Genomic DNA, 17,567 nt, shown 5'->3' on the forward strand with positions numbered 1-17,567 from the left:
GAGTAAATCGGGACTACCACCCAAACTACCAGATTTAATAAGGAGTTTCCCATAAGACCTATAATACTGTTTCAATGAACACCCCGGCTATGAGAAATACATTTTAGAAATGCAGTTATTGTAGCATGAAAATATGTAGGTCAGCCCCTTTGCTTCAAGCTTTTATAAAAAAACAAAAACAAAACAAAAAAACAAAACACATGTATCCTTCTCATATATGCTCTAAAAAGAACATGCTTCAGAGAGCATGTGTTTTTTAATACAATTAGTGGATGTATAAAATATTAACCATTCATATACCCGCCAAAAGGGATTAGCATAATTCAAAGCTCTCAAGAGCTCAGTGTGCAAAGTGCTGGAAAAAAAATAAGACAGATGTGTTATAATGTATTCTCTATGAAAAAATGCTCCAGCATTTCCCAGCTTATTATTCAGTGATACAACCATGTAGAAATATTCTGGCCCTTTACACTTTACCTGTGTACATGCACGTGAGCATGAGCCCCAGTGCAGACATGGCCCGGTGTGGGCTGGGCATGTTGACCCGGTCCACACTGAGCTTGACCAGCGCCTCCCCGTCCGGGCGGGACAGCTGCTCAGACAGCAGGAGGCGCTCCAGTCCTCGCAGCACGCAGTGATAGGTCACAGAGGGTGTGGAGTCCTCACAGCCAGACACCATCACACCACACATCTGCAAGCAAAACAGCTTGAAATGAGCTGGGGTCAACAAAGCACAGCAGCAACGTCATTTGACATGATAAATATTAAGATCAAAATTAAACAGAAACAATGGTCCTAAGCTGCTTGTTGCTGGTTTCAGAGCATTACAAGCCCTGTGAAATACAGTTTAAGGTAACTTTCAAGCAGCTGTTTACAACTCATTCAAGCTATTTTAACCAAGCTTCTAAATATGGTTGTGGTGTTGTTTATTGAATTCTTCACCTCGGGGGGTAAATTGCTAACAAATTTCCCTGATAATCAGCTTCTTAAAAAGTTTACTTATGGGTTAACATTATTATTTCATTTTTGTAATAAAACAATTTTTCCACAAATCTGACCCTTTGTGCAATTTTATTTTTATTTGACGTGTCTGATGATTGATCATCACAAAGAGGGAATAACACATTTCTATACCTGGATAATTCCTGCTGTGAATTCTGGCACCACATCAAGTGGGTAGTTCTCAATCATGTAGAAGGCTGCAGCACACATCACCAACACATGCTGCTGGTTGTGGAGGTTAACACAGCTGCAAAAGAAGATATACAGTTATAATGTTAAGTCACTACCAGATACTTCCTTGAATCCACTGTGGCACAAAGCCAATAAAACTGATTTTGCTAAAACAATTCAATAAAGATACTGGGGTGACAATGATGTATGTTGTCCCCAATATTTCACAAATAACTGCCACAATAAAGGAGGCCGAGAGCACATTTAAAGGAAGCAAATGTCTAAGGCCCTGTCCACACTACATAACCAATCTGGAGAACCATACTCAAAACCGTTCTAATTAGTCCAGCTCAAAGCACACACACTGAAGTACCGTTTCATGTTTAGTTTGGGCTTAATGTGTCCACACACTATTAAAACAGTTCAGTTACAGTTGCTAGCAGCGCAATGAACAGTGGAAATTAATACGATAGCATACTACCATGCACTGTATTTTATTTTAAAATAATGTGTCATACCCCATATTAATAGCGGTCCATATAGCCAAAAAGAAATAAAACAAGTATTTTGGAAAAAGTAAATGCAAACACACACAAGTAGGGCTTTTGGGTTTTATTTTTAATCAGATGACTTTAAACAAATTGAGCTGATTGCATTTCATAATTAAAACACAGAAAAAGCTGTAATTACAAAACAATCTTTGGTTTTACCTTCATATCTTGCCTGAGCCTAATTCTGGTCCCCTTTATTTTATTTCAAACAGCTGACAAATTACGTGAATAATTTTTATTTTTCCCACTAGTTTAACAGAAATGTCCTGACAGATTGTTTTTTTTAAGCTTAAAAATGAATACCCAAACATATCAGAGCATTTGGGGATATTGGAGGATACACAAAAAAATGTAGTTTGGTATTGCAGCGTCCACTACCTGATGCGATCTAATTTAGAACTGGATCTCGAGAATGGTATTAAACGCTGCGTAGTGTGGACGCTAACCGTATTTAACACCTTTAAGCCAGTTCAAAGGCATCTAATACGGTTTACCCTTGTACCCTTGAGCAAGGTACTTTACCTAGATTGCTCCCGTAAAAACCCAACTGTATAAATGGGTAATTGTATGTAAAAACAATGTGATCTCTTGTAACAATTGTAAGTCGCCCTGGATAAGGGCGTCTGCTAAGAAATAAATAAATAGTAATAATAATAATAATAATAATAATAGTAATAATAATAATACCAATGAGCTGACCTTTGAAACCATGATTAGCCGCTATGTATTGCAAAACTGTTCAAACTAGTGTCAAATTTATACTATGCTTAAGCTTTTAAAAACAAACACAACACTTGATGCTGAGAAAAGACTGCCCTCTACAACAAAACAGTAATTAAAAAAGGTTGCTATTGTCAAAGGATGTATATATATTTAGAATGTAGCTCAGCTTTAAAAAAAAAAAAAAAAAAACCTAATTAAAAGCATAAATACCTTTTGTAGATTTTTGATCAATAGAAAATCAAGTGTTCTTTTTGTTTGTTTATTTTGGCAAGACACCCGTTATTCATTAAACCAGAAAGAGATTATTTATTTATTTATTTATTTATTTATTTATTTATTTATTTATTCCCAAAAACAACCTTTGGGGTCTAGTCATATAACTAAAATTTGCCATGAATGCCTTTCTTGTAAATTGAAATCCTTTGCTCCAAATCACAGTAGATGTTTACAAGAGGAACAACATTTGACCCTATACTCGATTTGACAGTTATGGCAGGGGTTCTAATTTCTAATACCACCCAATGTACTGTCTATCTAAAACTCCAGCACTGGTGTCTCAGGGAGCTTGCTTACTGTGCTACTCCTCTCAGATTGGAGAGCAGGTAGTCGCTGATGATGGGGATGAGCTGTTTAGCCGTGTCGTCCAGTAGGTCACACTCCAGGACGTAGAGGATGCCGTGCAGTGCTCCGATGCGGCTCGGCATATGGGTGCTGCGCAGGGTGGTCTCCAGCAAGCGGCTGACCGGCTCCGCTATGGCCTTGTCCTGTCAGATTAAAACAGGGGAGACTAATGAGCTTCATGAAGACTTCAATGCAACAAAAACAATCCCGTAATCATTTAGAGGGAGAAGGGAACAGAGAAGCCATTACGACACCTATCTATGGGAAGATAAAATCGAAATCATCTACTAAAAAAAACAATAAAACACACAACAGATGACTTTGGCCTTGAAGGCTTCCTGCTCTTTCTGGAACTTTCTAAAGGGAATTCTGCAGTCATGTATCCATCGAATCAACCTGGTTTAAGACCATGTCCATGTCAACCTGTTCCTATCCTGTTTTAAATAACTTTAGCATAACAGAGGCAGAAGTGTTAAAGGGACTAGGAACTCTTAAAATAAACAAATCCCCTGGGCCGGATGAGATCCTCCCAATAGTACTCAAAGAAATTAAAGAAGTTATTTACAAACCGCTAACCAAGATCATGCAACAGTCTCTTGACACAGGGGTTGTACCGACAGACTGGAAAATTGCAAACTTAATACCGATCCACAAAAAGGGAGACAAAACCGAACCAGGTAACTACAGACCAATAAGCCTGACTTCTATTATATGTAAAAGCTTTCAACAAAGTCCTGCATAAAAGATTAATTCTCAAACTGAACGCAGTAGGGATTCAAGGAAATGCATGCACATGGATTAGGGAGTGGTTAACATGTAGAAAACAGAAAGTACTGATTAGAGGAGAAACCTCAAAATGGAGTGAGGTAACCAGTGGTGTACCACAGATCAGTATTAGGTCCTCCTCTATTCCTAATCTACATTAATGACTTAGATTCTGGTATAGTAAGCAAACTTGTTAAATTTGCAGACGACACAAAAATGGGAGGAGTGGCAAACACTGTTGCAGCAGCATTCAGAACTGGGCAGACACATGGTAAATTACATTTAAGAGAGAAAAGTGTAAGGTACTGCATGCAGGCAATAAAAATGTGCATTTTTAATATGATATGGGAGATACTGAAATTGAAGAAGGAATTTATGAAAAAGACCTAGGCGTTTATGTTGACTCAGAAATGTCTTCATCTAGACAATGTGGGGAAGCTATAAAAAAGGCCAACAAGATGCTCGGATATACTGTGAAGTGTTGAATTTAAATCAAGGGAAGTAATGTTAAAACTTTACAATGCATTAGTAAGACCTCATCTAGAATATTGTGTTCAGTTCTGGTCACCTCGTTACAAAAAAAAATATTGCTGTTCTAGAAAGAGTGCGAGATTCTGGGATCAATAAGCTACTAACAACCAAACAAGCAAGATGGGCTGAATGGCCTCCTCTCGTTTGTAAACTTTCTTATGTTCTTAAGCTCAAATATTATTCACACAGTAAAATGAATAGACTTCTCTCCAACACTGATTATTTCAAGATTGACGAGCCCTGGAAAATGCAAGCTGAATAGAGATCAACTCGTTGTATCCTATCAAAAGAAAAAAAAATCCAATATCTGAAAGTTTAATTTCTATATTCCCCTTATTGATAAAATACTACTGCTTACCATGCCTAGGACAGATGCAGCCTTACAAATGGCAGGTACGAGGTACTGGTTCAGTATCTCATCCTCAGTGGGGTGGACCTTCTGCATCTCTGTCAACGTGCTGTACATCATCTCATACTGGTTCCTCTCGGTGAACAAATCAGATACTGCCAGAAGCTGAACCAGTAAAATGAAGATATGGAGAAATACTGTATCATTGGTTCTTTTAATGCTCATTTTAAGGGGTGGTTACTTACATGCACCACATGTGTGGATGGATTACATTTTTCTTATCCTTTTCTCTTACCATTCACCCTGGTTCCAGTCCCTATTTTTGTAGTAAACTTGACATTTCTTGAAACATTTAAGTACCGTTACTGAATCAACTTTGTAATAAATGTAACAGCTTCAGACACTGATTAGCACTAATTGGACTATTTAATGTTACATTTAAGGCTACAGGGTCTGTGAAACCAGCCGACAGTCTTTACAATTAATTTAGTAAGGTAAATGGTTGTGTACAATCAAACTATCTGTAATTAATTCAGTTTCCATTTTTTCTTTTACTCTCAAATGACATTAAACTGGGCTATTTACAAACAAACCTGTTTTAGAGACCATCTGCATACAAGGATCACATGTCTACAGTGATCAATTTGACAGTTCCTTGAGCAGTCGTCATAAACGTGGCTTAATCAAGGGAAGTGCTTTCCCCACTATTCCACTTACTGAGCGGACCACTTCACTGATCAAGATGACAGGGGTTTTCTTGTTATTGGGGTTGTTCGGCAGAATCCACTGACTGTAGAGCTCCAGGAGGAACTGAGAGCAGGAGTGGATATCTACACCAGCACGGTGTTTCCTAACAAGAGATTCAATTACAGTTTATAGTAGCCTGGATTTACCAGAGTCAATTATTTCTGCATTCTTGACACAGTATTTAAGATATGGGTCAACTTGATCTATCAATATCCTACCTGGACAAGGGCATTATCACAACTCTGGAGAATACCTTGTTCATCTAGATTGCATCAACCACTTATACTTCATTTTACTGGGATTCCCTCTAAATTAGGGGATAAGGGAATTCAACAGTGAAATAATATTCTGTATTAAAAATCCACTTTGGTTTATGCCGGCAGGGAATAAGTTGATCAAATCAACCCCCAAGTGTCTTGGTAATCTGAGACTTTCAGAGTATGTTGAGTCAACGTCATCATCAGTTAGACTATACTTTGTTAGACAGAGCTGACAAAATAACTAAACTTTACCGAATAATGTACTGTCATCACTTCATAGATCTTGCATTTTCAATCATAAGGCACACACATACATTATGGAAACTTTGTATCTGACATTGTATTGGTTACTGAGGATTTACTTCTGGGAACTCAAACTCTGGCTCACATTCTCAGTACCATACCAGATCGCTGCCCGACAAAAATGAAGCAATGAAATATATGATTGTTGTATTTTGACTCACAACCGGACAGTTAAGTATCTCAGATAACATTTACTGGAATTATTTTGTAAGCAAAAAGCGAAGTGAAGCCTCAGACCTGGAGTTGATGGGTGAGGTGGGAGGAGACACTGGAGCGGGGACGTCACTCTCTTCTTCCTCATCTTCATCCCATTCCTCCTCCCTCAAGGGTGTGATGCTGTTTCCCAGCCAAACCGAGTGAATGGACACCTGCAACATAAACACCAATACCTGTAAAAGGAAAACAGCACCTACCACACTGGTATACCCATTTTGCTTTAGGTGTGCATGCATTTCTTAATTACTATTAAGTAATGCAGTAATGAGTGAAATTATTTATTTATAGCGTTCAATTATTTTACTCCCCGTCCCATTTTAGAATGCCCAACCTCTGGTCCACTGACTTTTTTTTTTTTTTTTTTTTAAAAGCAATTACCAATTCAAATTCCCATTCCCTTTTAAATCAATTCCGACACATCATTGATCAAAATTGCGATTCGCAGTATTCTGTTAAAATGGGCTTCTCACAGTGGCACCAAATTACTTAAAATTAAGTCGAAGGTTTTAAAAAGAAATTGAAAAAGAGGAATTGATCCTGACCCTGTACAAGAACCAGCCCTGCAGGTGCTCACTGGCACATTGAGGTGATCCTGTCCCTGCCTCCCTAACCCAGTGAAGCACCAGAGCCAAAGCAGCACTCCAGTTAGGCTAAAACAGAATCTATTTAACCTTGAACTAACCTGCTAAATGTATGAGGTTTATCTTACTGAACAGCCCTTTCAAACAGCAGAACTGACTAATTTAATACACATGCTGGATGTATTTTAGAACTTTCCAATCTGCCATTAAAGATCTTCAGTTTATATTTAGTAATTCAGAACAGTATTGGAATGAGAGGACTGTGCTGTAGTTCCAGTCTCAGCATGTAGAAATAAGTCCCATAAAAAAGTAATATAGTAATACGATTATTATTTAATTAACAAAAAATATTTCAGGCCGAAAATGTAATTCTACCCTCCATCTGTCAGAGTTCTCAAAAGTATTTACACATTGTAAAAGTGCAGCCTGCCAAGTTTACAAAGTCAGACACAATCAGGTTCAATTAGTAAAATATTGGGCCATAACTCTAAACAAGACTTCTTTCAAAATAATATTAAAACCAAAAAAACAACCACTACCACACATTTGTAAGTAATGATTTAGAACTCTGTGCACAGTACAGAAAACCTTGCCTGGCATTACAACATAACTAAAACTGTACTTACCAGTATATACTGAATATGGTATTGGACTGATGTTAGATCAGTAGTTGGTTTAACAATTGACCTAACACAAACATAGTAAGTACTAATACTACTTAAATAAATAAAGATCTTTAGTTAAAGTTCCGGGTAGAGATACTTACAGTAAACAATATTAAATCTGACTTGATAGACCAAGTAAGAAAGAAAGCCTGTTCACAAAATTCTAAGAACCGTTTTATAAACACTGGATTAAGAACATTTATAAACACTGGATTATCCCATTTGAATGGACACTGCTATTACCTGTCCCATTTTATAATCCATGTTGCCCATCTCCCGTTCCGTGTTGATTTGCAGCAGCAGTTTTTCATGGCTGATTAAAGTACCTAAAATGGAAAGACAAGCTGTATGGTTGTTTTTTTTTTTGTTACACTAGTGCCTTTCCCAGTAGGAAACAAATAAAGACTACTGCTTAATTAACTTCTTTCACCAGGGCTACATCCTGTTGACAAAGACACACAAAATAAATCTACTTAAGAAAACGTATCTGTAAATTCAACTCAAGGGTAATGCACTATAGTGATTGAACAATTTCACTTGCAAGATCTAATACAACCAGTCAATCGAACATTGTAAGGAAAGATGGGTTAGCTAAATTGCGCTTGGCTCTTTATATGGCGGATGGCTCAACCATGGCATTGCCATTTAACAGTGGTAATACAGCTTTCTGCTGCAGCTTTGGTATAGCTTTCATGTGTCAATTCAGTTAATTATTCAGATTTATCAGGATTTTTGAGTTTTGCATGCAAGTGGACTGTTGTTTTACCTTTATGAATTAGAGGTTTTATGATGTGCAACACTCTTGCAGTCTTTTTCTGTACCTATTATTTATTTCTTAGCAGATGCCCTTATCCAGGGCGACTTACAATTGTTACAAGAGATCACATTATTTCACATTATACAGATATCACATTATTTTACATACAATTACCCATTTATACAGTTGGGTTTTTACTAGAGCAATCTAGGTAAAGTACCTTGCTCAAGGGTACAACAGCAGTGTCCCCCACTGGGGATTGAACCCACAACCCTCCGGTCAAGAGTCCAGAGCCCTAACCACTACTCCACACTGCTGCCCCTGACAATATACCTATAACAACTGACAATGATTCACGCTTGAAAAAGTCCCTACCAGATGATTGCCTTGGCACGACTGTGAAGTCTTATATTTTCCCAGCACACACACGGACTCCATGTGTGTCTTTGCACAAGTCAACTGACATCCGAGTCTGTGTTAGCAAGCTGTGAAGCTGGGTGAAAGCCAGAAAAAACTAAACTGCAAAACTTCCAAGGAGCAACAGGCCCAAGCTTAAAACTAAACACCAAAGTCTGACATTATTACTTTCCAATTACAGTAATAGGAAACTGGTAAACATTACTATTATTATTATTATTTGTTTATTTAGCAGACGCCTTTATCCAAGGCGACTTAGAGACTAGGGTGTGTGAACTATGCATCAGCTTCAGAGTCACTTACAATTATGTCTCACCCGAAAGACGGAGCACAAGGAGGTTAAGTGACTTGCTCAGGGTCACACAATGAGTCAGTGGCTGAGGTGGGATTTGAACTGGGGACCTCCTGGTTACAAGCTCTTTTCTTTAACCACTGGACCACACAGCCTCCTTACGTTAAAGATTAGGCAATTTCTTAATTCAGGATTTCTTTCCTTATCCGTTTCTGGTTACATTCAAGCATCTAAAAACTGTATTTTTTTTATTCAACCAATATTTGTGTTATAAACAACTCTACTTATCTTTCCTTCAGTAAATGGTATTACAAATTAATAATCTGCTCTCCTAGTTGAAACAATTTGTTTTCCGGATCTTTACTTCAATGTACTGTTTTGCAGGTGGTTCATGTTGCGTTGAGCCCCTGTACCTGTCGCTGCAGCAGAGAGGGATGGAACGGGGTCCCAGGCCTGATATGGGTAGTGAGTGGCTATGTTGTCTCTCTTTGATACCATCGCCTGGATCTCTTGCTCCACAATCCCTCGGATCACACTCAGCTTTCTTCCAAACCTGTTGGATCAACACAGGTCAATGCGTAGATAAGGTGTTACCAATGTATGTCATCCCATCACAGTTGCTGATAATTCTTTGATGCAGCAGCAGTTTTCCTTTTCTGACAAAATTGTCCTTACCTGGTATCCAGAGCTTTTAATGCCTTGTTGCGCGGCTGCTGCTCCAGGCAGCTGACGGCAGGGTTTCCTGCCACTGGGATTGTCATGGCACTCAGCACCAAGGATGTGATCGCTTGGACAGCTAGGACATTGATCTGGGTCCTCTCCAGGTCCTCCTGTTGATGTAGCATAGTTTCAAATCATCACATCCATCTTAAGACATATAGCAACACTTTAGAGCAGTTTTATGAGTATCAATCTTTGATTAATCCATCCAAAAAGTAATTAAAAAAATAACTTAAAAGCCCTCTGAAAAGGTCCCAGGAATTCTGTATCTCAGCTGAATATGACCTCTTTCCAAACGACCGCATATCTTTATTGTACAGAGATGCTGGTGAGAACAAAAGTACTATTTTCACACCAGAAAGAATTATGTACCTAGGAACCTGTGTATTATAAAAAAAAAACTAAAAGTCATGTCTTTTTTTTCTTTTTGATAACCTAAGATATTTGCAAAAATGCTTTTCAAGTTGGCGTGAGTATTTAAAGTTGAGGATGTATTTGTAGAGTATTGTTAACCCCCTTTATTGGTGTGCCATTTTAGCTAATTGTGTTGTCTAGATAATTGCAGACTGCTAATTTCACTGAACTGTACATAAGGCAATTTTCTTTCAATGATAAATGTAGACTTCCGATTCTGGTTTCTTTAAAACTGCTGCAGACAAAGGTGAATGGTTACAGCATTTTGAGGTCATTACTTTTATTGAAATCTTAATAAAAATCCTGTTCACTTTCCCAGTATGATGGTATGAGCTTCTCATGAGACAGTACACCAACAAACAGCCTTGGTTACCCATTTGGCATTTAATCACTCTGGGATTTCTTTACCTCGTGTTGGTTTTCCTCATGGTCCATAACAATGGGCTGAGTCACCAGCACGCCAAGGAGGGACGCCCAGGTCTCTTCAAACTGAGTGCGACTTGTCCACCCTTAGACATGGAACAAATCATTAAAGCAGACTCATTGGAAAGTGCAATATCTTTGTAAACAGTTTCTTTATAGGGGTTGCCTGAAATACAGTTTGATGAGACTGAATAGTAAATACTAAAAACATTCCTTATCCTTGCAGGGAAGACGACCATTTTTCAAACTAAATAATAGTGCAGCTTTAAATTTGTAAAAAATCGGGAATAAAATATTTGTAACTGATATGACTTGTCCAACGTGAATCCAAAGACCCAGAGGTTCTGAGCAACACGCCGACGTTGGCTACCTACCATACCAGCATTAGTATAAGCACATAACTACATAATCAATGATTTAATGCAAACTTTAAACTGGGCTTTCATTTGATGCATGGAGTCAGCAATATGTAATCGAAGCTCAGGCATTTAAAAGACGGACAAATCAACAATTAATTTTTGCATCTCTACTGCAAATGAAACTTGCAGCTGGGTTATCAAATTGTCCAAATTTACAATGAGCAACTTGCTACGGTGGCACAGTTATCTTAACTAATGTATTCATCTTCTCCTTTACATCACTTTGTGTATCATTTTCTCTTTCGCGCATCAATCGTGAAAGATTGACGTGTGAATGGCCTCCTCTCGTTTGTAAACTTTCTTATGTTCTTATGTTCTTATCACATCCTGGCGACTTCAAAGGAAGCCTGTGGCCTCAAAATTGCTTTTAAACATGTTTTCTCTCTCATACGTCAGTTAGAAATACCTCATGGAACAAAGGTGGTGTTTCTTAGATCCACTGGGGGTAGCGTTGCAGGGGGGCAGGTTAAAGTTTACACACTGGTGTACCAGCTAAACAAAGAGAAGACATGTTTGTGAACCCTTTTGAGGCAACAGAGGTGCTTTAAACTTTTTAAACAAAAATTACCAGGATGTAATGACTGTAGCAGGAAATTACATACAACGTAAATCTAAGGAGAAGAATACATTGGTTAAGATAACTGATATTTAATTCACCATACATAGTTGCTTTTTAAGATTTCATTACGGAAGTCTCAGCAGCCCTAGTTCAGTGCGTCGGAATTCTCCCCCTTACCCAGAGTGTTCACGCGATACAGGAACTCCCGGAACACATCCTTCTCCTGCAGGAACTCCACTGGGATCTCGGGGAAAGCTGTGCCAAACTCTCCACCAGGTTTCGGGGACCAGCCTAATTTCCAGACCTGTAAATAATGACCATCATAAATCTTATGACTGGCTTCGATTGCCTGTTTCACTGATATATTTTAGTACAGATAGAGGATTTAGACCACAGCTACCAGAGACGCATAGTGTTGCACTTCGTAATCTGCGATCAGTTTATATCATCAGTTAAGACTTGAGTAAATGCAAAGACATCACAGGGAGTTGCAGACATTGCTGTACTTACTAGTGGAGGCACTCTAATGTAGCTGTTGACGAGAGGCAGTCGCGCCAGACTAATGGTTATGTTGCGGAGTGTAGGAGTCAGAAACGCTGGGATTATTTCGTTTCTAGAATGTCCCAAGGCCAGGACAGTCTGCAGGCTTTCCACCAGTTCAGCCATTGTTTCACAAGCTTTTTTGATGTGTACTGGACCTTTAAAAAAAAAAAAAAAAAAAAAAAGGCAGGGAAAAAATAAATAAATAAATAAATAAATAAATAAATAAATAAATAAATAAATAATTTGGGATAAAAAGTTACTCGTTTGAAACATTTAAAATCAACCAGGTGTCAAACAGAAACATGAATAGATTAAAATAAATTGATAATGGAGGTTCTGCAACATTTTTTTTCATTTGTTTCTGCTACAATTATACATTTAGTCGGTCTTGACAAGGGGATGTTCTTGATCTTCTTTAACTTTACAGAAAGACATATTAGTATATTAGTTTACTGGTCTGGCGCATTTAATAAGCAAGTAAAATTGACTGAAATTAGTGGTTGAATAATTGAGCAGAACCCAGCTGTACTCACGCTCTGTGGAAGCAGCGTCCAGCTCATCCTGAGCTGCTTGAGCTCTGCTCATCTTCTTCCTCTCCGGACGCAGAAGCTGATCCCCAGGCTCGACTGCCACTGAACGGAAGCCAATGTGTGTTAGAGAAGCCCAATCAACATACCACACAGAACCAGACTTATCCAGCATAGGACATTGGCCTGTCTGAGAGCACACAGGTTCTACTTTTGTGAAACTTATTGGATACTTGCCAATAAAAGAAAGCGTTTGCCTACTTGACTTTTTTCTTATAAGTTAGACCTTTCTACTGTATGTTTGAGCATTTCTACTTGTAACATAAACCTTAGTGTTCACTGCATATGTGTAAGGGCATGGAAATACAGTTACTGGTATTTTGATAAAATACATTTCATTCCGACATTGCTACCAGTGCCACAGCTGCCAGAGCTTGCATACTACAACTGTGGATTAACTTTCTTCTAGCTTTCTCTAAGATTTCACATGCACAAACAGACTCTACTGTAAGAAGATATTGAACAAACAGTTATTTGAACTATAGTGCTATGTGGTTGTTAACAGTGTACGTCTGATCCTGCTTCACACTGATAGATTCCACTGACCTGCTTCAATGAGAAACTTGATGCAGTTTACAAATGAACAGGCATGTGTAACATAAGCCGCTGAAGCCAGCAAGCACCATATCGCCGGGTGCTGTAAGGCTAGACAGCAGCATTCCAGGATAGTTTGGAGATCAATGCTCAGTGGAACCTGTCCACTTATCAAGCGCCATGACAGAGTCTGGGGACAAAGACAAGCAAGTGGTACTAGCTGAAGTTACAAAATGTGTTACTTGATGCCAATAGTACAACCAGACTACCTAAATGTATACCTTTACAAATATTTAACCAGACAAGATGGATAAGAGGCATCATACAGCCTGTTTTTATGAGTTCACATATTAGGCTGACCCAGTCTCTTTTGATAAGGAGTGTTTATCTAGTGTAATCTTTGGGTTCTGATGCAGGGTAAGCAGTACATATTATCTTATTTTAAATCAACTCTAATAAAAAGCAGGAGATACATATTCTTCACAATTTCAATTTTATCCTACAACATTTTGACTAACTCCAACTACGAATCCAATTTAACAGGATATTCACCATTTCTAGCGTGTACATTTAATTCCTTACCTCAAGTGCCAATACCACAAACTTGGTGGCGTCCACCTCCTTGTCACTGGGCATGTGAAGAGCTGCAGGTAGCTTGGGGATTGACAGCAGGTACTGGGTCAAAGCTCTGCAGAGACTAACTATAGTCTGGTATAAACCCACTTCACCTGGAACAGAGCACCCCCTAGTTAATATCAAGCAATGCAAGGAGTCTACGATGCTATCCAATTAAAATCCACTTTCTTACATCTTATTAGCAAATGTATTGGTGAATGGTTTGAATCCCCAGTAGGGGATAATAATGAAATATCTTTAATACTTACCATAGACGTCGCTCAGTTTGTTCCAGTAGGTGGTATTTCCAGGTGACAATAGTGGCTGAAACACCTGGTGGCTGCTGGGTAAAAGCTGGCCGCTGCTGGAAACCTGCTCCAGGGTTACCCTGAGTGTGGTTTCGAAGAGGGCACTGCCCTGCTCTCCAGAGACTCTCTTCAGACCCACACTGAGACAGGGGGCCAGTAGGTTCAAATTGAACTCCTGCAAGCAAACACACAACACACTTCCATCCCTGCACTTACCCGGGTCACAGGACTAGAAAGCATATCATTTCTCATGAAAAATGTTTGAGAAATTAACAGGAAATATGCGATTTTGGGAACAAAAACAACAAAGTCTATTCACTCAATGCACCACTACATTCGATTATAAACGCTTGTGATACAATTGCAGGTTATATATAGTTACGTAGTCACTAGCATTCTAACCATACTATAAAAGTACATGTTTACATAGGAAAAAAATGGAAAGAATACAATATCCACAAACAAGAAAAGTAAGAAATAATAATATCAAATCTAATGAAACCTTTCACTTTTCACAGGATAAAAAGTTTCAGCATACTGCAATACTGGACTATTATCCCACTAAAACTATTTTTTTTATTTTTTTTAAATTAGTATACACGTCTCTTTAGTTACCTTAGATACCATGATGGAGCAGAGGTCTGGCTGGGGAAGCTTGGTTAGCAGTTCTGTTGACTCAAGCAGAGCCGTGTCTGTGTGCGTGCAGCACTGCGATCTCACCAGCATCACGTACCAATCCTTTAAACACACGACAGGAAGACCAGTCAACACTGAATACTCCTAGCAAACAACAAGTACAGCTATACTACTTGTAACGAGTGAAAAGAGTGCTAGTGAAATGGGGCATACAGGAACCATGATCATACTGGCTTATAATTGGTTCCACTTAGGGTCACTTTATAACAAACAGCCACTGTACTGAGAGTACAATAAAAAAGATAAGAGTAGCAATTAAGATATGCAATTCAAAACAAAAAAAAACTGGTTCCAAAATGTTACTTTCAGACAGGCAACAATACCTGCATTGGACAGCAGGTGGCAGTAACATGCCAACTGAAACCAGCTGAAGATAAGCAAGCTATTTTGTTCTCCAGTACAAACATTTTAATACCACATATTCAATGTATTTATTATTACATTTTTTTCCGTTTTTTTTAACATCGTTATGAATCTGTATGGCATTGACCACTGTTTCTACACAAACCACATCACTCTGGAAACAGAACAGCAGGATTACTGCAAAGGTGTACTGGGCTTTACGCAGCCTAGGTTTGGGCACAGAGTTGTTCAAAGTAGCAAACTCCACCTTCCTGATATCAGTTTTACTAACTAGATAAAAATAAAAAACAGGTTTTATTGCAAGGTTCGTGAAAGCAACACCTGCCTTGTCTACGGTGACAGATTCTGGGGGAGGTGGCGTCTCCCCGTCCAGGGGGTGTGACGTTACTGGTGGTGAAGGGCTCGCAGAGTCCTCCAAAACTGTGGCCCGGAACCTCTCCAGCAGGGAGTACAGTCGCTGGTGCCTAAACAAGAGTAGGTATGGGATATCGATAAGACGCACAACTGCCAAAAACAAGAGACTTTTCAGTGTGGGTCATGTGATGCTATCACCTTTAAATTCTAGATAGTGCAGAGAATGTGGGGAGGTGAAAGGTCATAGCTTACAGGAGACAAGGCAGGCCGATAGCAGTCCACAGTCAACCGTGAATTTGGCTAAAAACCTAGCTGCAGACTACAAGTGGGAAACATTTACCAAACTCTGTGTTGGAATACCTCGGAACAACTGCTTGAATAATAAAAAGAAAATGGAAAGATAAAAAACGGTTTACTCTTTAAAGAAGGAAACCTATCACAATAATTCTACAGAAGTGACTCAACAATGCCTACCTTTGAGCTAAGCCACTGCTCTGTAGATGCTGTTGAATCCTGTCCAACTCTTCAAGTGGTAACTGGGCAATGCTGTTCTGTAAGAAGAGAAACCAGTCATTCTATGCGTTAAATACTACTGCATGCACAACTAATTAAAGAGATTCTAACTGTTAAGAAGGTCAAGGAAGAAAAAGTGATCTGAATTAATAATACAAGTTAAAATAGTAGAGCTGCAACATATGTAGATCTACTACTAAAAAAATATGAGAAACAGAGTTCCCCACCCCCTCTACCTGCAAAGTCTCAGCCAGGAGCATCTCTATCCTTCGACAAGCGAGTGTGTCCACCATGCGAGCCAGCACACGGAAGGGGGTATTGATGAATTTATCCACGTACAGCATCAACACAGCGCCTGACTGACTGAGATGAATCCCTTCCAAGCACTGCAGGGTCTTCTTCAGCACAGTCGGCTTAACAAATTTAAAAAAATCATTAATTTGTGTTAACCTCTACATTACTGCATTAAATGTCTGTAGATGTTTGTATTACCGAAGCAAATTTTTTTGCCAAAAACTGATCTTTTTCTCTGAATTCCTTTTTTTTTTTTTAATGCAAATTTTAAAATCAGGTGTCCAGCAATTCCCAATGTAATTCAAAACATTACAGAAAAACATTACAGAAAAGCATACTGTTCCTTTTAAACCTACCGTAGAGAGGTTCTCACAGCGTGACTGAATAGCCTGAATGAAAAGCCCGCTGGCAGCAGAGTTCCTGTGGATGGCACTGATAAAATCCTGCACTGGAGGCTCATGGGAGAGATTAATCAAATCACGCACATGGTTCACTATCAGCCATGCTAGGTGTTCGGAATCATGAAGGTTCTGGCACTAAAAGATTACAGGAAAAAAAAAGAATTTATTCTTAGGTGAATACTATCAAAAGCCTGTCAGAATCCTTTCTAGGTCTAAGCAGCCAAAATATACTATTTTTAAGGCTTGAACATAAATGACAAACCACCTTCAATATGCATTCACACATTGTTGTCCTAAAACTAATCAATACAGCGCCTATATACAGTTTCAATATCAGTAATTGACATTAGTAAAGTTAATCTAAATAGTGGTTCAGCAACTGAGCAGATTTAAAAAGGTATGCCACTGTGTATTGATGCGATTGAGGATCATGTGGCGACCACAACGTGGCTACTTTGGCAAGTAAGTGTTTACTAGAGGGACACATTGAACTTTTAAATCCTGTAATCCTGAAATGTCTTCCTGGAAGTTACTACAGGTATGCAAAAGGCACTTAAAAACTGAACCTACGATGGATTCATATAAATAGAACAATCCAAGTTAAAGCACAGTAATTAGTTGGGAATAGTCACTGTATTCCTGTAACTTACCACGTAATCAGAGAATAGTATCAGCGCTCCCCTCCGGACGATCTCCCGATTGCACATGGCCAGCTTGGACTCTGGTTTGGACTCATCACTGTCGTCAGACACGTGTGGACTGAGCAGCTTAGTGCTGGACAGGCTGTGTCTTCTGTAGATAAAGAACCATTTAGTGAGTTTTTTAGGTTAGCAAGTTAAACCTACACCCATTTAAGGTTGCAGCTGGAAGTGT

The 17,567-nt window shown here is 38.8% G+C and overlaps 1 protein-coding gene across 5 annotated transcripts in view; it reads right to left on the bottom strand.

The window, feature by feature from the left end:
• The window catches only part of LOC117420682 (huntingtin-like), an 86,714-nt gene that overhangs the window by 9,236 nt on the left and 59,911 nt on the right, over positions 1-17,567 (bottom strand). For all 5 annotated transcript variants that reach the window (XM_059033505.1, XM_059033504.1, XM_059033501.1 and 2 more), the window contains 22 exons: positions 17,345-17,486; positions 16,650-16,829; positions 16,236-16,412; positions 15,961-16,037; positions 15,458-15,596; positions 14,689-14,811; positions 14,035-14,248; positions 13,733-13,878; positions 13,163-13,340; positions 12,563-12,661; positions 11,997-12,184; positions 11,664-11,790; positions 10,494-10,594; positions 9,627-9,781; positions 9,365-9,504; positions 7,729-7,811; positions 6,261-6,391; positions 5,431-5,563; positions 4,723-4,878; positions 3,021-3,211; positions 1,135-1,249; positions 478-691 (listed from right to left, as the gene is read on the bottom strand). In XM_059033505.1, the coding sequence (XP_058889488.1) occupies positions 478-691; positions 1,135-1,249; positions 3,021-3,211; positions 4,723-4,878; positions 5,431-5,563; positions 6,261-6,391; positions 7,729-7,811; positions 9,365-9,504; positions 9,627-9,781; positions 10,494-10,594; positions 11,664-11,790; positions 11,997-12,184; positions 12,563-12,661; positions 13,163-13,340; positions 13,733-13,878; positions 14,035-14,248; positions 14,689-14,811; positions 15,458-15,596; positions 15,961-16,037; positions 16,236-16,412; positions 16,650-16,829; positions 17,345-17,486 (3,209 nt within the window). The remainder of the gene's footprint in view (positions 1-477; positions 692-1,134; positions 1,250-3,020; positions 3,212-4,722; positions 4,879-5,430; positions 5,564-6,260; positions 6,392-7,728; positions 7,812-9,364; positions 9,505-9,626; positions 9,782-10,493; positions 10,595-11,663; positions 11,791-11,996; positions 12,185-12,562; positions 12,662-13,162; positions 13,341-13,732; positions 13,879-14,034; positions 14,249-14,688; positions 14,812-15,457; positions 15,597-15,960; positions 16,038-16,235; positions 16,413-16,649; positions 16,830-17,344; positions 17,487-17,567) is intronic.

The sequence above is a fragment of the Acipenser ruthenus genome, chromosome 1 (genome assembly GCF_902713425.1).
Source record: "Acipenser ruthenus chromosome 1, fAciRut3.2 maternal haplotype, whole genome shotgun sequence".
Lineage (NCBI taxonomy): Eukaryota > Metazoa > Chordata > Actinopteri > Acipenseriformes > Acipenseridae > Acipenser > Acipenser ruthenus.